Source organism: Equus asinus, chromosome 3 (assembly GCF_041296235.1).
Source record: "Equus asinus isolate D_3611 breed Donkey chromosome 3, EquAss-T2T_v2, whole genome shotgun sequence".
In the NCBI taxonomy this organism is placed as follows: domain Eukaryota; kingdom Metazoa; phylum Chordata; class Mammalia; order Perissodactyla; family Equidae; genus Equus; species Equus asinus.
This window is the reverse complement of record NC_091792.1, coordinates 121,291,204-121,312,259: the sequence shown is the minus strand read 5'-3', so window position 1 is coordinate 121,312,259 and position 21,056 is coordinate 121,291,204. Positions and strand designations below refer to the sequence as shown.

The window sequence follows — 21,056 nt, the reverse complement described above, 5'->3', positions numbered from 1 at the left end:
TGCAGCCTGCAGACTCCCAGCCCTAGCATTACAGAGCAGAAGGGGAGATTTAGATCTGAGAGACAATAACTTAACAGCACAGCGATCCTGGAAAAGAAACGTAACCTTTTCGGGTCTCGGTTTTCCAGGTTTGTGAAACAAGAATAAAAACAGAATACCAAATTCACAAGATTATTGGGAGTATTACATGAAACAGACTATGTAAAACTTCTGTTATGGTACCTGAAACAAAGTAGCTATTCAATAAAAGTCAATTCCCTTCCCCATTCCCCAAATTGTGGTAATATTACAACGATATATGAGAGTTAATAATCAGTGTATGTGCCCTATGAAGCATCCAGATTTTTGTCATCTTTCATAAATTACTGTATATCACATTGTATGTTGGTCCTATTAGGTTTTAAAGTATCCTTTTTGCAAAGTTTGACAATCTCCCTACCCATTTCCCTCTCTCTTTCTCTGTCTCTCTCTCTCTCTCACACACAAATACACACACACATTCCCCTTAATCCCAGACAAAATTCTCCATAATGAAGGCAAAAGATATAAATGTGATAAAAACATAGCTGTTATCCAGCCAGAATTGAATGAACTCAGGTACCCTCAATGATGTTAAAAAAAGTATATATCAAATGATTTTTTAGAGTGTTTTGATTAATTCCTGTCTTTCAAAGCCAGTATTGCTAAGTAGTAAAAGCAGGAAATGATATTAGTGGCATTGGTGGGAAGCAGAAGTCACTCATCTTGTCTGGGGCTTCATTAAGAGAAGTATAGTGTCCAAAAAGAGGTGAAGAACAAGAGACCTTTGTTCGGCTCTGGACATTTTAGGAGGGATATTAACAAACTGGAGCTTTGCCAGTGGCTCAGAACTAGAGGCAACTGTGATGACAAAATGTAGGAATGGCTTGTCTTTTCATAAAATTTTGTAAGAACTCATCACATTTACTTTGGAGAAGAGAAAATGGTGGTGAGGATATGGGGCTGAGACTACGGTGCCCCAGAACTAGGAGAGTAAGTTAAGAAGTTTCTCAATGTAATGGATCAGAGCATCTGGAAATGTAGCACAAGAGATTTTTCTACAAAAGTATGAGCACAGAGATTTGGTAATAGCAAATACAGTCAAGGTGATTTGAGGGGTGAACCGAGTCAGGGGAGAGGTAATAGAATGTAATCATAACTAGGCTGAAAATGAAAAACTATTCTGAATTCTACGTAAAGAAAGATGTGTTATCAAAAGGGTTAGAAAAGGACAAGAGAAATGGAGAGAATGGATCAGTCCATTTCCCAGAAAGAAAGGGGAACATTAGCTAACTTGATTTGTTTGCTTTGATTTCACTCTCATTAAACAACCTTCTCAGAATTTGGTTTCCCACAAAGACTTTCCCACAGACAGAATACAACCGCAGCACACCAACTCCAGTTTGCTTAATAGTCATAATCTTCACTCTTCTCAGAGCTTTCTTTCTCCTTCAAAATTCCAGGAAATAGACATTTTTCCCATCTTGTATGGATGAAGAAATTGAAGTCTGGCTAATCAGTGACGGAACTGTGATTCACCTCCAGATATAATTGAGTTTGCATTCCATCACGGGGGACCCCAAAGTCACAGGAAACACAGAGAGATGTACGAGAAAGCGGCAATAGTCTAGAAGTAAATGCTGCAAAGAAGTCAAGAAGAATGAGGACTGAGGAGAAGGCCCTTATGTTTAGTGGTCTAGGGGACTTTTCAGTAAAAAGTGTCAGAAGCCAGACTGTATCAATTAATAAGAAAGAAAATAATAAAGACACAGAGGCATCAAGCACCAAATACTCTTTCAAGAAATCTGGCTGCAAAAGGAAGGACAGTGTCATAAAGACATCTGTTTCACTTCAACTGTAATGGTATCTCTCTGCCACCCATTAAATACTGGGGACATGTCCCTTCTGCAGAGAGCTCTAGGATGAGCCGGGAAGATCCGCCACCACAGTGGCACTCCAGAGAAACAGTTCTCCGTAAAATGTAGAAACTGAGATGGGCATTTTCTATTCATTTCCTCTGTAAGTGGACATTTGGGATCCAAAAAGTAAGTTTCTTGGAGTCTATTTACTTTTTACTTTCAGAATACATTTTTCATTATGAAAGCCAGTGGGAAAAATACAATCCAGTTTACAATGTTTTAAAAATCACTTTTCTGGAACACATCTATTTCATTAACTGACAATTTAATAACAAGCTCTAGGAAAGATGGCATATGTTGATGTGAAATGATAAAATGAATTTTTTCTTTGTTTTAGCAATTAAACTTTTTCCTTTAAGAGAATGATATATATTTCTCGTGAAGCTCTAATGTTTTAATAGGAACTTACCTTGTGCTGAGTTTAAGATCTGAGGTTTCAATGATGGGAGCCCTCTCAGTGAATTTAAATATAAGAGAGTCCTAAATCCAGAATTAACATTTCAGTTTAATGTCTCAAAAGTACTAGAAGCCTCTATCACAGTCAGAAAAATTTATACTTAATAGAATTTACAGCAGGGGTTGGGAAAACAGTGCATAGTTTAAAGTATATTTCATAGTTTTAAATGCTGCTAGAAAAAGCATTCCAGCCATCTAGGATTCCAGAGCATGATTTTTTTTTTTTAATGATAAGCTATATGATAAGGAGTTTTCAAATACCAATGTTTTACTATGTTTAAGTTCCAGATCTTTTCTTTACTTTCATGGTTATGTATCTGTTGGTAAATGGAAATGAGACACATGAGAAATTCTGACTAGTGATATGAAGCAGAAGTGGGTAGCTGCACCGTTATCTTTTACTCAATTGTAGTTGGCACATGGATAGAGTGTGACTTGGGCCAACCATTTTCGTCCTTCTTACAACAAAAGTCTGCTAACAATTGTCTGTTTCTTTCCTTCTTTTTTCTCTCCTCACTCTCCCCTACATCTAGAGTTTTGAGATAAAGCAAACCATTTTATCTAAGTTTTTTTTTGGTTGACGGAAAACTCAAACATTTAAATTTGAATTCTTTATGAAGTTACCCGTCTTTTTTTAAAATTTATTTCTGGCTCTGATTATTTTTAAAAGATACAGCTCCTTAGAAAAGTAAAGTATGTTGATCTTTCAAGAGTTCTGCATTGAGCAATAAAAACTGATTTATGCTCTGTGATAGCATCATAAAGTTATATCACTGAAACGCAATATAAATTAACCTTATCACCAAGACCCTTGGTGCCTTCCTACTTTTCTTGACTCACAATATGAATTAGTTCTTGTTACAACATAATTATGGATGAGGAACTCTGTAAAGTAAATATATTTGTTCTTAATGTGTATCTAGAACTGTGGAAAGAATAAAGAAAGAAAAAGAGAGAGAAAAGGAAGGGTGGGAGGAAGGAAAGAAAGATGGAAGGAAGGAAGGTAGGGAGGGAGGGAGGGAGAAAGAAAGGAAATTAGAAACTAGAATTAACAGTCAAATACCGGTATGGTCTCATAGTAGCAACTTTATTTCTACTCCAAAACAATACACAGGACTCCTGGCATTGGTTGTTAGAATTAGGATGATTTTATAAATACAGAGCATATGCTCTCACATCAGAATGTCTGGATTTGAATTCCAGTCCTACCGCTTATCAGATGTATGGCCTTGAGCAACTTAATTTTTCTCCATTCCAGTTTCCTTATCTGAAAACTGAGAACTAATGGTACCTATCGCTCAGAATTACTGTGAGGATTAAATAAGATAACACATGTAAAGAGTTAGAAGAAAATCTGGCACATTATAAGTACTTAATAAATGTAAGCTACGTTCACTTTTCTTGTCATCATTTTGTTCCTTAAAACCCTCATATATAATCACCTAATACACTGAAAGTCATGATTTTTTTTCATATTATGACCCTGTAAGTTTTTCTCTTCTAGGTTCATCTACGTGCTTTTACTTCCAAAATTCTGTTCTTCTATTTCAACTTGATAGTTTGATTTTCATACTCATAAGTAATCAAGAACTTGGGCTAGGAATCTCAGCAAGGAAAAATTTTCCCATCCAGTATAATGTATTAATATTTCTTGGATACTTAAGAGCAGACATAAGGGAAAAAACTTATTTTTAAAATAGAGAAATAAACTTTTGCAAGTTTCCAGAAATAAATTCTACCTATTAACCAGATTCAATATCAATATTTAAATATTTCTGTATTAAAAATAGAAATACTATATGATCCATCTATCCCACTACTGGGTATTTATCCAAAGAATACAAAATCAACAATTCAAAGAGATTTATGCACACCTATGTTCATTGCAGCATTATTCACAATAGCCAAGACGTGGAACCAACCAAAGTGCCCATCAATGGATGAATAAAGAAGATGTGGTATATATATGCAATGGAATGCTACTCAGCCATTAAAAAAGACAAAATTGCCCTGTTTGTGACAACATGGATGGACCTTGAGGGTATTATGCTAAGCAAAATAAGCCAGACAGAGAAAGACAAACAGTGTATGATCTCACTCATGTGGAAGATAAACACATGGATAAGGAGAACAGATTGGTGGTTACCAGAGGGAAGGGAGGTGGCGGGAGGACAGCAGGGGTAAAGGGGCATATATGTATGGTGATAGATAAAAACTAGACTATTGGTGGTGAACACGATGCAGTCTATACAGAAACCAATATATAATAATGTATACCTGAAATTTACACAATGTTATTAGCCAATATGACCTCAATAAAATAATTAAAAACAAAATAAATATTTCTATATTAATAAAATTACTTAATTAAAAAAAACAAAAAAGTAAAACACCAGATTCCTTTTCTAAAATCAAAACATTAAATCTCTGACTTTTTAATCAAAATAAAAAAGCCATTTAAAACTTAAATTCTATTGCAGCCAGATTCTTCTAATACTGAAGACAAAGCTAAATGTGAAAAAAAACAAGAAATGAGAAAAATGAAATACGTGATATCCTGGTGAAGAAGGGATAACACTTATGTGACTGGACAACTAGCAGACCACTCTAAGGCTAAGGGGCCAGGCCAGAACATGTCCAACTGTTAAATTGTTTTGTCAGTACAGTAGTTCATTCATTAATTCAAAACCAATAAGACATCTTTCATCCACAGTAAAGGGGGGAGGGGGAAGAAAGGGCAGAGGTAGAACAGAATGAAGGGGAGGTGGTCCAGATAATTTTCATAGTTCTGGATAAAATAAAGAAACTGAAAGAATTACTCTTTGTAAGCAAGGACTCTCCTAGAGTTCCCAAAGTTGAGTCTAAGAAAAAGGGTCATTGTTGAGCCCTGAGGGCAGTGTGTACATATTCCTTCCATATTCTTTCCACAATTTACAAAAGTCTTCAATACTTCTATCTAGATGCCATGATGGCTAGGTTGGCCCACAGTTCAGAGCAGGCTCAAATAAACTTCCTCAGGGCCTACGGTCACTCTCGGTCCCAGGCGAAGTGAATAAACTTACCCATACTCATCTTGATTGGCAGGTTTTCTCTGCTTGCTGCTTCCACTAGATGTCTCCGGACTTCCATCACTGCTTCCTTGTGCTTGGTGTTCAGTAACGCTTCCCACAGGGCTTTGCCTGCCATGTCACTGCAATAAAACCACCAAAAGAGCTTTAGAATAAATTTCTACTGGCTAATGGAAAGAGTGGAAAGCAAAATAATTTCTTAAATATCTTCTTTTGAGCACTAATGTAGTCTCCTACTGACAGACTCTAAGTATTTAAGTAAAGAATATCTAATCCATTTTAATCAGCACAAAATATTGAGAAATTAAGGAGACAATGAAATTAAGTCCCCCCAACCCCGGCAAAAAAAGAGAAGAAAAGCTATGAGAAGTGTAGGGAAACTGTATGATAATTTTTTTTGAGATTTTTGCATTTAAAAGTATTTCAGAGTATAATTCAACATTGCTAGAGTAAAATATAAATGGTATATAAGCCAAAATTAAATACATGTCTAAAGGTGATTTATCAGTGATTATAAGCATATCAATTTGAGATAATATACTTGTGCGGGAAACACAAAGCAATCAGCAATGAGAATCCTGTTCAAAAATTACTCAATAGAAATCCTAATGAGTAGCTTTCCTAATGAATGAAAATCAAGAATTAGGCTAAGTAACCGTGGCCTTAAGTAGCCCACTTTGGGCCTTAGGTTGTAAGGATGGCACTTACTGAAGGCTTTACAATTAACTATTGATAACGGCATGAAGCACTGCATTATGCAGGGTCTCATCTGGGCTCACTTCTCCAACAGACCTCTGTCTCACCAAACATGCCATGTCCAAATTATAAATGAGTACAGTGTTCTTTCCGGAAGATCTCTGCATGTAGCCAAGTATACACATTTGTGGTAACATTTTAAAAACTGAGTATAAAGGGACAATGATGACTTCTGTCCCTTTCTAAGGACATTTTCCCTCTACTTACAGCCCCCTAACACCTCCTCCTATCCAGTTAGCAATAGTTTGAAAATGAATGTAGTTTTTAAAATTTAGTGTTAAAAGTTGTATCTAATAAGATACTAAGTTAGCTTTAAAAGTTATACCTAATAAGGTATATCTTTCAAGTTTGAATTTGATTTGGAATAATGGAATGATGTATTTCAGAACTGAGTCTAATATCTGGCATATAATAATCTTTTATTAAATAGTAGTGTTTTTATTATCATCTATTTTTTTCTAAGTGAACTAACACCACTGCTCAACATATTCTACTGGTTTTGATCTCATCAAACTGTCATCATTATAACTCAGCATCTAATACTCTAAGTTTAATTTAAGCGAGCAGGTAAACTACATGCCAAGCCCTACCCCTGGGGGTTGGGATATAGATCAAAACAAGGCACAAGCTTTCAACGACTTACAGTCCAGAAGAAGAGGCAGACAAGTAAGCAAAGAAAGTATCCAAAAAAGTGTGATAAGAGGCAGATGAAAGTTTGCATCGATTTCTCTGGTAGCACAGAGCAGGGGCTCTAATCCTGGCTGGGGGGACAGGGACTTAGAATGATTTCTACTGGAAATGACAAGCAAGTACACAGATATGTAAGCTCCACAAGCAGCCAAAAGAAGTTATAACTCAATCTGGAAAGGAGAATGGTATAGAAAATCTTCAAGGAAGATATAAAATCTTCATCACAAAACAAGAAGAAGGACGTTTCAGAATGTGCAAAGTGCCAGGTACATGATACTAAGGAGTTCTCTTGTGCTCCATGCTGAGGTGCAACGGGAGGGGCAGTAGCCATAAGGGCAAAAGAAGGCGAGTGACTCTACAGGGCCCTGCATTCCTTGCCAAGGCTTGTCGACTTCAGTCTGTAGGTGACGGACCCCAAGGAGCATGTGATTGATTTCACATTCTGAGAAGAGCAGCACAGCTTAGCAGTTATGAACAGCGCCTTTATTATCATTCAAAACTAGGTCTATTTGCACTGGGGCTTTGGGAAAGTTACTTAATTTCTCTAAAGCTCTGAAAGCAATGGAGAACCAATGAAGAATTCTGAACAGGGAAGTCACACTCCCAGTTTCCCAAATGTATGGTCCACAATAGTTCCCTACTTATATTCTCCAAAGCACCTCTCCCCAAACCACAGGGTTTCTCACATACTCTCAGCTCTACACAGCTTACTGCCCTCCTCTTTTCCGTGAGAATAATACAGTGTCACCAAGATCACAGTAGGTTAGGTAATGCTGTGGTTGCCCCATCAGATTAGTGTGGTAGTTAAAATGTGGGCTCTGGGGTCAAATAAATCTGGGTTCAAACTCTGACCATTCACTCTTCACCCACAGCAGCTCCACAGCCTCTGATCTTCCTCAGGTACTCCAAGCACAGGAAGCTCTTCTCCTCCTCTGCCAGGAATGCTGTTCCTACAAATACCCCTCTCTTCAGATGTCTGCTGCAATGTCACCTTATCAAGAGGTCCCCTTACTACTCTGTATAAAAGAGTGACGATAGCCCATCCCAGAACCCTATCCCGGCACTCCCTTTCCCCCTTACTGGGCTTTACTGTTTACATAATCCTTATTACCATCTGACTTCCATGTTTCCATGTTTATCTGTCGTCTATCCCCCTCATAAAAGGTAAGGTCCTTTGAAAGCAGGGATTTTGTTTAACTCATTGCTAACCCCCACTACCTAGAACAGTGCTAGGCTCATGGTAGGTCTACTCAATAAATATTGAATAAATGAATGAATGATGCTTGCTAGTTGTGTAACCTTGTGCGCGTAACTAATCCCCTCTTTTCCTCTGTTTCCTCGTCTGAGAGATGGAGATAATAATAGCGACGACCTCACAGGGCTGTTGTAATGGTTAAATAAGATAAGGCACACACAGTACTTTCCTGATTCACAATAAACGTGGGTAGTTGTATGGTCATTGTAGTGGTTGTTACTACTATTATTATTGCTATGAATGATATTGTCTCAAAATTCAATGTGTTCGAGGGTAATATATTAGACAAATTCACTTACTTAATTACATTGACTATTTTTTTCATACAATCCTGATTTGCTCACATATACTAAAGTCACTTGGGGCTTGTACTCTCTGGCACTGTTTTCTATTAAAACATTTTAGAAGAAATACAGAGTTTTCATGATCTCTAACATTAATGCAGAGTCAGGTAGTGTTTGCTTGAAAATTGTTCTGTTGATATAAACAATTCTAATTGTCTAGATACATGTGACAGTTTCTAATGTCTACTTCCTGTCCAAAACAGTTTCCTAAACACACCATACTAAACCCCACATCATACATGGTCATTTTAAGCTTACCAAGTTAACATTCATGAACTAATTATGGTTCCCTGAATTGGCACTAAAGAAGATCAAGAAGATGGAAATCATACTCACTGGCAGCTCTGCTGTGCTGCACCCCATCTTCACCAAGTCACTCTGCTACTGCTGTGTGGTGGCTTACATCTGTAAACCTGTGTACACTGCCTTTCTCTAATATGCTCGTAAAAGTTGATCCAACAGACATTTCACACTATTGAAGTTTCACATGAAATCAATTCCTGACGTCAAATTTTATGAATCGAGAAAAGTGAATTGAAATCCACACTATAATCATAATAGTGTATTTTTTTGTAATTCTTTATCCTCTCCAACTGTACTAATTCTCTATTTTCTCATGAGGGAATTAGCAATACACAGAGGCTATCACAACAGGGCCAGTCCAATAGTTTAGTGGTAGGCAGTACTAAAGACTAGGAGAATCATGGATTCTGGTACCAAACTACCAAGGGTTCTGGTTCTGCCTTGCTAGCTCTATGTCACTAGGAGAGTTACTGAACCTCTCTGTACATATTTCTCCTCTGTTCACTGGGGATGGTAACAGCACATATTCAGTAGGTTATTATGACAACCAAATGTGCTAATATATCTGAAGCACCTAGAACAATACCTGGCACATCGTAAGTGCTCAATGAACATAGCAGCAGCAGTAGTAGTAGTAATAACAAATCAAAGCCCAGAATTTTCTCATAGGATATAGAAGGAAGCCCGTTCTAGAAGTACATTATAGTCTTTTCCCTCTACTTGCACAGACATATGGATAACCAGTGCCAGTAGCTTCATTTTCTAATAGGAAAAGGTCAACAATACATTATGCAGAATTCACAATGATACACTTTGGAACACTCTGAAAACTCCAACTCAAGCAAACTCCCCAAATATGACAAGTTGAAGTAAATAATTTTGACTTTCAGGAATAAAATAAGAAACTTTTCTATATATTACTTAGAGATTTACACCTATAGGAAGTAAGGGTTTTCCTTATAAAGGTTTTTAAGCAATGACTTCTGTGCTAGCTTCTTACCTGATTAATTTAATTATATTGAAATTCTATAGACTGCACACAATAGGACATTTTAAAACTAAAATTCTTATTTTTATGAGGAGTTCAGATTCCATAAATATTTCCAGACTGACTTGCAAAGTGGATATGCAACTTTGGGGGTAGAAGTGAACATTAGAAAGAATATTAAATTAACCATCTTCACATCTTCAGCAGGACGCTGCCTAATCCAACATAAACAGATGAAAATCTCTTTTTAGTTTTTGAAGCCACCTAAAGAAAATTTTGCAATATGCCTGAGAAAAACACTATAGCTTCAAACAAATCAAACTGCTATTAGATCATATTTATACCTAATCTAAACCCTTTGTGCTCTACTGTAAATCTACTTCATCTTGCTTAGTCTTCTCTCTCAAATTCAGGAACAGCTGGATAATATCTTTTTAATAATCAGGTCCACTGAAAAACGGTTTATTTCTTTTTCTTCATGGCCAACTTAGGAAAGATTTTTGAAAGGTAAATAAAATATAATATTCAAAAATGCTTTAAAATACCACCACTACTTTCTATTTTAGAAGCATTTCAGAACTTAAAAAACAACTTCTTACATGAGCCATTATCACTGTCCCAATTTAAAGAGCCTCAGAGCAGTCAAATGACTGACTAAAGTACAGTCAACCTATAAATGACAGAAACAGGACTCAGACCCAGGGAACTGGCTTCAGAGCCCAGGAATCTTTCTACTATACCATGCCATGCTTGTATTATGCAAACCATCAAAGAGAACCAATTATTCAGGATGTCAATTATTTTAAACTCCTCACGTTAGTTTTCTTATCCTTAATAGGTTCTCTATTCTCCCTTTAAGTTCAGTTCACATATGGGCCCACAAAGGATAGAATGAAATAAAGTAAAAAGTGAAGTCGATCCACGTTAGCTCACGAAGCAGGTAAAGTTTGCTCTCAGGATTTTTCACTTTTTGTTTTAAACAATATCATACTATTCCCTTTGTAGGTCACCATTAGCCATTGACAGTCACTTTACTACACAATGCCAATCATTTCCCACTTGTATTCAACCTTCTTCTTTAAATGTTTCCCTCTAAGAAGACTTTGCTGAATTTTAAATCATGCTACATATATATCATTTATACAACTGAAAAGTCAAAAAACTAAAGTCTAAATTGCCCTGAGGTATAATTCCCAATTTAGCTCTTATTTGATGTTCATTATATCCTTGGGAAAGAGAGAGAGAGAAATAGCCTCCAGCTATTTTATCACTTACAAAACTGAGACAAAATGAAGCCACTTGCCTACCATATCATTAATAATAAAGGAGGCAAGGTTTAGAGCTCAGGGCCACCACTGAAAGTGCCGTGGTCTGCTTCTTCAACCTTGGGCAATTCAGTTAGTCTTTCTGATGCTTTACATCCCCTTAAAGTATGATTAATGTTATTATTTTAATTTATTGAGAACTCAATATGTCATAGGCAATATGACTATATTATCTCATTGAATAACAACCCTCCAGCTTAAGTATCATTGCTCTATTTCAAAAGTGAGAAAGCTGATTCTTAAAGAGAGAAAATAATTTGTCCTAATCACATAGCCAATAAATGAGAATTTGAACCCAGGTCTCTGTGAACTCCAAAATCCATCTACCAACCATGATTCTATGGTACTCTGTAAAATAAAAGGCTCAAACTAGAAGGCTAACTTCTGAGATTCCTTGGATCCTTAACAAGCTATATTTTATTTGCTTTCCATTATGCCCTGGTGCTCCAAGTTCACATGTACAAATTTGATTAACTTTGCAACACTCCGTAAAAGATGGGGGAATATCCCATGTTGTTATCTTTTTTATTAAAGCCATTTTTTTTACAAGTCCAGTGATAGTAATAAAAAGAGTTAACAAAAGAGTATTCCTAACAGATTGTAGAATATATTAAATAATGTTCTACCCCTTTCTCTGTTTTTAAAGTGAAGTTTTCCAATGACATAAACTTTATTCCACTGTAGCTACTAAAACACAATTTTATTTCAGTAGATTCTTTGAAATATACGATATAAAACTCCTAGAATATTTGCCCTATGAAAAGATCCATTCTATTACTATGAAATGTAGTTTCGATATTGTCAGTAACTGCATAAAATGTCAAATATGCACAAAATTTAGGCCCTTTTTAAATAAACTGATTATCTTGTATCCTTAAAAATCACACTATTATGACAAATTGTCATGTTTAAAGAAAACTAAAGGCTAACAATATACACATAATAATGGCTTACTAGAATATACACATAATAATAATCTGCTAGAATCTTTTTTAAGTCTCAGGAGATTCCGTACATGAAGACGTGGTCCTTTCAGTTAATTCCTTGCTCTTTATTCACCAGAATTACTCAACTGTAAATGAAATCTTAGAAGCTGCCTTGGTTTGGCATGTATGAAATGTCAAATGCAGTCTGCTAGAAACTAACAGGAAATATTCATCACCAAATAAAATATAAAGAAGACAGCATTAATTTTTAAAAGGTGGCTGAATGTTGAATCATGGTGCTACTTCAATCAAGTGGAAGCATGCAATTAAGAGACTGAGGGTGAAATGTGACTGCTCACCATTATCTTGTAACTAAACTCAGAGAAAATGGTTTCTTCATGGCGTGCACGGGAAGTTAAGCTTACTCACAGGATTTGCAATAACAGTCATAGTGTTCCAACAGAAATACAATGACAACAAATAAAACCAAACAAACATTTTCAACTAATTTTAAAAAGAGAGCAATCTGAGTCATAGTTTAGCACAGCAGGGAATAATGGCTTCCATCAGCGGCGAGCTTAATGAGCTCAGAAGGTAGGTTTGTTAATTAAATTATTCACAGAGGTTTCAAGAGTCATCTTTCCTCTTGACTACTTTTTAGAACAATTACTTCATCTTTAACAAAATTATCCACTAACCTTCATCTCAATAGAAGAGAAAGCAGCTAAACACAGAAGGATGTTGAAGTAGACCCTTGGCACCATAAAGCAGTCCTTCCTTCCTTCTTTCTTTCAGAATATAGGCACTTCCTGCGGGCTGGGCACTCAGCGAGGTGCTGCAGCCACAGCTGTGAGCAGCCTCCCTGCCCTCATGGAGTTAGCAATCTGGCAGGGAAGCTAGAACTGAGCATGCTCCTGCGGAGGTGACAAAAGCAGAGAATGGGAGCTCTGGGAGAGTGTAACACCTAACCTGGTCTGGGTGTGAGGGTGGAGGTCAGAGGGTGGCTGAGGATATGACAGTGGAACCTGAAAAATGAGTAGGACTTAGCCAGTTGAAGAACAGAGTAAGGGTAATCTAAGCAGGAATCGCATCATGGGCAGGGTCCTGAGAAGAGAACTTGAGAGCTTTCCCAGGAAATGAAAAGAAGTATGAATGGCGCATAAAGATCTAGTTTGACACTGTCCTCAGCTTATGTCAAATCATCCAAGGCCTGGTAACCCACATTAAGGATTGTAGACTTTTTTCCAAGGGTAACAGAAGGGTCTTCAGCAACAGACTGACCCAATCAGATTTGCATTATTAAAAGATGGCTCTGGAGGCCAGCCAAGGGGTGCAGCGGGTAAGTTTGCATGTTCTGCTTCAGCGGCCCGGGATTCACTCGTTCGGATCCCAGTGCAGACCTAGGCACTGCTTGACAAGCCATGCTGTGGCAGGCGTCACACATATAAAGTAGAGGAAGATGGGCACGGATGTTAGTTCAGGGCCAGTCTTCCTAAGCAAAAAGAGGAGGATTGGCAGCAGATGTTAGCTCAGGGCTAATCTCCTTCAAAAAACAAAAGAAAGAAAGATCACTCTGGCCTCTCTGTAGAGAACGGATTCAAGTTTAAGGACTGAGTGTGAGGCTACTGCACAGTCCAAGCAAGAATTGATGATGGCTTGGACTAGAGTGACTTCCTAAAGCTATCACATCATATCATTCCCTGCTCAAACCCCTTTCACGCTTCCTACTACCATTACACTGAAATCTAAGTTCCCTATTTTGGGCAACAGGCTTATATAAACTTTAGTGCGTTCCTATATCTACAACTTCATCTCTCAATCTCTCAGCTTCATCCATTTGGCCTCAGCCACACTGGCCTGATTTCAGCCCCTTGAGTGGGTCAAGTGTGTTCCCAACTCAGGGCTTTGCATTTGCTATTCCCTTTGCCTGGAACCGTCTTTCTCCAGATGTTCTTTGATTAGGTCTCATCCATTCAACAAATATTTATTGAGCACCTACCAAATGCCAGTTCTGTTCTAGGTACCATTCAAGGCTTCCTTCCTTGACCACTCTAGCTATTCCAAATCCCACTTAGCCTATTTTATTTTATTTATATTTGTCACTAACTCAAATTATGTATTATTAAATAGAATTTATTTCAGTAAATTGGGAAGGAAGTGGTCACAGAGCATTAAGGACAAAAGTATTTTGGCTTTATCAGAATGTCAGCATCCTGGGCCCATGGGTGCATTGCACTCAGGCCACCAACACCCCATGGGCCATGAACTGTGCTAGGCACCAAAGGTGCAATAGTGTACAAGGGTGAACAAGTCAGGCACAGACCTTCTCTCAGGAAGCTTCCAAAGTCTAGTTGGAGAGAAAAGACACTAAACAACTAATTTTAAGATAATGTACTATGAGCTGTTATATGACATAAAATGTATGATCTATAGAAGCAAATATAAAAGTGGAGGTGGAGAGAAGGAAAGAGCAACATGTAAGATGGCCCGAAGGTCGGAGAGCAAGACATGAGGACCTGAAAGAAGTTTAGCGTAGCTGCAACCAAGAGTAAGAGCACACTGGAGGGAAGAGAAGGAGGGAGCAGGAAAAGATGAAGGCTGAAAAAATAAGCAGGGAGTAGATCTAGGAAGGCTTTCTAAAATAAGTTAAAAGTTTTAGTCTTTACCCAAATGACAATGGAGAGCCACTAAAGGATTTTACCAGGGGAGGGTTAGAATCAGATTTACTATTACTTGCACAGCTGAATAAATGTATGTACGAATAACCAGTTTTACAAAAATAACCCCCCAAAATGGACTTTAAAACATACAATTTAAAAGATACAATTTAACTTTTAAATATTATGCAACTATGTGAATATAATCCATTCATTTCTTCCTATTGAAGGCTCTTATGTTGGGTTTTGTTCCTGTATTCAAAAAACATGAGTGCCCACTACACATCAGCCCCTCTTCTTGGGGCTGGGGATACAGCAGTGAACAAAACAGAATAAAACCACTGCCCTATGTGATTCATGTTCTGCAGTTTATTTTCTGAACATAGCACATGGAAATCATAAAGTAGGAAGAATTAGAACCGAAGGTTCCTTAGAAATTATCTAGTGTACTTCTCTTTTACAGAAAAGAAAACTGTGACTATGAGAAATTAAGTACCTTGTTCAAGGTCATAAAGTTTCGGTGGAAAAGCCACTGTACTACCAAATGACTAGGAAACAAAAACTGCACAGAAGTTGCTCAAGGACACTAAAAAAAAAAAACCCACATCAACAGAAACAGTCTCTGACCGTTCAATAACTGAAAGAAGATTGTTTTAATGAGTTTTTGTATCCACTGTCACGTTTGTTAAAGAATGTTCCCATAACAATCAATACATTCTTGAAAAAGATAAGATCACTTCAAAGATGTTAAACTCAAATATCACATTGGCATACATTTCAGGGAAGAAGCAGAGGAGCATTGGAAAAAATATGAACCCTGATGCAGCTCCTTCCTTGAGCAAGTCACTTGTATCTACCCCTCAAGTCTCATTGATACTATCTCTCAAACTATGGGAAAGTGATTGTTATTAATTTGCTCAACAAGAAGAAAGCACCATACAAATTTAATTTGTATTGTTCTATCTGAGGAAAAGCTGTCATTTTAAAACCATGAATAAATGCATTGTCTGTTACAAACTTTTAATTAGCATAACAATCTTGTTGGGAATTATATACTCTTGGATTGATATTCAAAAACCAAAAATGTCCTAAAAAATGCATGCTCTTTTTGTATCAACGTGTATAGCTAATAGAAAATCTATCTGTGTGGTTGGTTCCAGATTAAAAATGTACTAGAATGTCTTTAACAATGCAGAAATAACAACCATGTGTTAAGGGAAACTAAATAAAATCCAGGATAAAAAACTGTTTAATTTCAGGATAAACAATTGCACGCAAGCTTTATAATGTTCAGAATAAAAAAAGAACAACCTCCATCTGATACGTAATCAAAGTTTCATCTCCTTCCAAGGAATACTCTAGTTCATCATGTCTTCCTTCGAGATGATGGCTTCGTTCAGCACTGTAACAGGCTGGTGAAACCTCTTAAAAAATGGACCAGAACATAACATACAAACTGTGTAACCATCATATAAAATAATTGGGGTAACTGAACTTCATCCCAGTACAGATAAACACTTTTTATTCCTACTGTCCACCAGCTCATTAATGATAATATCAACACAATTAATTATCAACACAAATTTATTCATAATTTCTTCCTAGCAAACAATAAAACATAGGAGAGACTGTTTTTCATATGGATTCCCAATGTACAAACAGATTAACACAATATGAGGATTTTAAATCACTAACACAATTAGATTACTTAAAAACCAAACACACATCCCCTCTATGCACATTTTTCTGATTCTGAACGATTACTTTGAGTTCCTGTAGATTGCTTCCACGACCCATTCCAAAGGCCAGCCCTTGCTCCACTGGGGAACTCTACTCTAGGCTGGATTACATCTGTGTGTTTTGGCTTGAATTCAAGACTTGGAAAGTTAAGGATTAGTTCATGTGTCAAACTCTAAGATAAAGAGTTAGTGACAGTTTTATAGAGGCTCTTAGAAGCAAACTCATCTGTTTGCTTTATCCCTTCTGTCACTCTACTCCATGAAGAACAGTCCTTTCAAAATCAGCATAGCCTATTGTTCTATTATTATACAGTGATTCCAGAATCTATTACTCTATTCACCATGAGTGACACCATTGTATCTATACACACATAAGTGTGAAGTCAAAGACACTAAATTGGGAAAACTTGATTTGTTAAAATTATTATCGTATTGTTTTATTCTTCAGTGGTTTTCATTTTGGTTCAGGTGGAATATGGATTTATGTTGCTCCTATTATTTACCATCTTAACTCCCATATATTTTGTTAAGGGGTTTTGTACTATATCCCTCAGCACCTTAAAAATACAGAACAGTGTTTAAGTGTTAATAGGGACACAACTCTGAGAAGGGAAGAATATACAATAGTTCTTTCTATAAGAGGGGTTTAGGGGCTGTATTCTGTTTATGGGTAGAAAACAGAACTTGTCTCAAAGTTGCATTTGCACAGCAAACACTATTTTTACTTATAAGGATGAGGTAGAGTTTCTCATAAAACTGAGTTATTCATTTAAAGTGTTTTCAATACTGTAAGATAAAGAATCTTCTGTGTGTGTGTTGTGTGGCAACACTACAGGACCTCACTTGACTAATAAAGAGTAGGGAGCTCTATGTTGTTGTTTAATTTTTCTGCTCCATGAAATCCAAAAATCTGGGAACCACTTCTCAAAGCTCCATACCTAAGGAACAAAGTAAAAAGGAATCTTCAGGTTTTCCTCTAGATTTTTGAAGCCAAAATTTACCTGTTAATAAAGGAAACAGGAATTCAGAGTAAAAATCTAAAGTACACACATTGCGAATGTCCCCCATAAGGAACAGGATAGTACAGAAGGTGTTGAACAACTAGCACTCACATACATTCAACCTTCTGACCTGGAAGCACACCGTGCCCTGATAAATGTCTTCAATACTGTTTTAAGGTGTTCTTAGGATTTGTTTTAATCATGTATGGTAAGACATGCAGACATGGAAATGACTGCCACAGAGAATGCCGGTTTTATATTCACAGATTCCTAGAAACAAGAGGCATGGCACACCAGATAGGGCAACACAGTGGTCGGTCAGGAGGCAGAGGGAGTGAGGGGAAAATGTGGGCCCAAGTCTTTATTGTGCTTCTCATGGGAAAGCAGGGAAAGCAGGCTAAGCAGGCTTAGGATTGGCTAGTTTGAATAATTTCAGTGTTCTGAAGGCACTATGCAAGGCAACTGACTTATTTTTATCTCCTTTGATTCTTACCACGCTAAGTGGCCAGGATTATTATAACATCACTTCCAGATGAGAAGGCTGAGGTTCAGGGAACATAAGCAACAGTAACACTTCACTTCAAAAATATTTGTCAACAGTCTTTTTGTTTAAATCAGTTTGCCCAGTTCCTTTCAGGTTACTGAAAGTGCATGACTGCTAATTCTCCCCCAAAATCAATCCTGGAGGAACAGAAGAAGGAAAATACCAAGATATCAAAAAGCCTATGAGAAAATAGCAAACCGTGACAAAGCTGAGTTTATGCCAAGAATGCCAGAATGATTCAGTATGTGACTACCTATCAGTGCAATCTGCCACACTAAAATGAAAAGAGCAAAACCACATGATCTTCTTAATAGATTCAGGAAAGATATTTCACAGATTTCAACACTCATTCATGATCTTAAAAAAATTCTTAATAAATTAGGAAAAGAAATAAACTTCATTAACCTGACAAAGATATCTACAAAAAGCCTACAGCAAATATCATTCTAGATGAGGAAATATTAGAAATATTCCCTTTGAAATCAGAAATAAGACAAAGATGGCCACAATCATCACTCCTATTTAATACCATATGCAACAAGACAAAAAAGAGAAGTTATCCTCTCATTCCTAGAAGATATATAGTCTTGCTATCAGTTGTCAAAAACCAAGATCCAATTTCGTAAAAAATCGAAACAACTTAAAATGTCATGAAATGCATGAAATGAATATCCTAAAACACAGTTTCCTAAAGATGCAGTTTACAAGATTTTCACAGGTCTACAGATGATCACCTCTAGTTTTCATTAATCTGTATTTATTTTAATATAAATCAGAAAAATTAGCTAGTATATCAAACCCATGACTATACAACTACCCAGATATTCTTTCTTTTTTTTTTTTTTTTGTGAGGAAGATTGTCCCTGAGCTAACATCCGTACCCATCTTCCTCTATTTTGTATCTGGGATGCCACCACAGCATGGCTTGATGAGCAGTGGGTAGGTGCCCAGAATCCGAACTGGTGAACCCTGGCAGCAGAAGCAGAACATAAGAACTTAACCACTACGCTATCAGGCTGGCCCCAAATATTATTTCTTAAAATAAGGCTAAAAGCAGGTACTACTTATTTAGGTTTAAAGAACAACCAAACAAAACCTTCCTTCCCTCAAAATTTAGTTCAAATAACAAGAAAAAAAGTCCTTTCTTCCTTCATAATTTAGTCCAAACAGCACTAGGTGGTGCCTAAAAAGGGAGGTGTCCTGATGGAGCAGCAGAGTCCAAGTGATGAGCAGACAGACAGCATCCTAGCCTGGAGTGCCAGAGCCTGAGACAAGTGAGCAGGTACCTTCATGAGAGGGTTGGAAGACAGATGTAGGGTACAGCTATCTAAGCACAAAGAGGCATCTGTGTGAAAGGCTCAAGGGGGCCTCGTGGGAATGTCAGAGCACAAACCAGTGTGAGGAGGACTTCCTGGTAGTATGGGGGGATATGGGAGGTGGCAGCAGTCTGACCAAGGAAGGCAGTGCCCAAGTAGGAAGAGAAAGGTATCCATGTAGGAATGGGTAGCAGCAACCTTGCTTAGGGTGTCAAAGGCTGAGTGGAGTGAGCAGGCACCCACATCACGAGCGTGGTGCACAGTGGCATTAGCAGCGCAAAGCAGGTGTCCAAACTGAGTGTGGTGAGGAGGGGTGTCATGCAAGGATGGACCAACCCAGAGTATCAGAGGTTGAATGGTATAAAGGAGTCTCCATGCAGAGGGTAGGGCCAGGGCACTATGGGTTTTGGAGACCAGGAGGGATGAAGACAGCATCCACATGGAGGAGGAGGAAGGAGCAGCAATGGTGATAGGAGATTGGCTAAATAGAAGGAATTGAGCAAGAAAGTAAATATATTGAGGGATAATAGGAGCCAGGTTACTCGCTGTTCAAGAAGGGAGCTACAAATATGGAAAGGGAAAAACCAAGAATGAATTCTTCTAATGCTGGCTTGGAACTGGAAGTATTAGTGTGAACTTATGGTTTTCAATATACAGAGAGAGCAGCATAAAAATAAAGATCAATGTGAATATGTGTGTATAGTTCCTTAGCTGTGTCCACTGAGAGAATCTGGGACCAGTGACACCCCAAATGCAGCAAGCACACTGAGAGCCCAGATCTGGGTTTCTAAATATCATTCTCCACTAAAAGGCACTAGAACTCCTTAGAGAAATGACTGATTTTAGGTCCATGTAGGAAAAATACCAAGATAAACCTGAAATACCTTGTACTAGAAAGTAAGGAAGTGCTCAAAGAATAACGGTGATATATCAGAAAGTCACAGAAGCCAGGGGCTCTCACTAGCCAAATATGGGACAATTTTAACATCAAAATAAATAGTGAAAAAAAATGAATTATAATCCATTGAATAAAATATGAATCCATGAGGTCATGCTGATATACATAAAGAAAGAAATGTGAAGGAGACAAAGCTATATCTTGCCATAAAATACCAATTAATAAATGTGGAAATGATGGAATTAGAAAAATCACAACTTTCAGCAATCACAGTAACAGATCAGCCAAGAAATATGAAGAGGTGCTAAAGCAGTGGATTCAAGTTTGACAAGGAAAGGATATTACATAATCTCAAAATCTCTCCTTTAACCAAGGATCAAAATTACCATTGTAAGTGGAAAAACTTAAATTGTGTGCCACCTGATAGGATGCAATCGAAAGAACACAGTATCACTTGTGTGATATTCTTGTCAATAATGCATAACCTGAATCTAACCTTGAGGAAATATGAGACAAACCTAAATTGAGAGACATTTTGCAAAATAACTGGCCTGTACTTTTCAAAAGTGTCAAGGTCAAGAATGTCAAGGAAAGACTGAGGAACCATCAAAGATTAAAGTAGACTAAAGGGACATGACAAATGCAGGCAATGTGTCATTCTGACCAATATCCTTTTGCTTTCACAAAGGATACTATTGAGATAAGTGGCAAAACTTGTGGAATAGACGGTAGTAGTATATTAGTCTTAATTTTGTGATTGTGATTATGTTGGAGAACATCCCTTTGAGAGAAATACACGCTAAAGTATTTAGCAGTCATGGGCATAGGCATATTATCCTCAAAGTGTTCAAGG

General features: G+C 37.3%; 1 protein-coding gene across 4 annotated transcripts in view; it reads right to left on the bottom strand.

The window, feature by feature from the left end:
* The window catches only part of SCFD2 (sec1 family domain containing 2), a 393,579-nt gene that overhangs the window by 335,062 nt on the left and 37,461 nt on the right, over positions 1 to 21,056 (bottom strand). For all 4 annotated transcript variants that reach the window (XM_014853490.3, XM_044765961.2, XM_044765962.2 and 1 more), the window contains exon 3: positions 5,456 to 5,583. In XM_014853490.3, the coding sequence (XP_014708976.1) occupies positions 5,456 to 5,583 (128 nt within the window). The remainder of the gene's footprint in view (positions 1 to 5,455; positions 5,584 to 21,056) is intronic.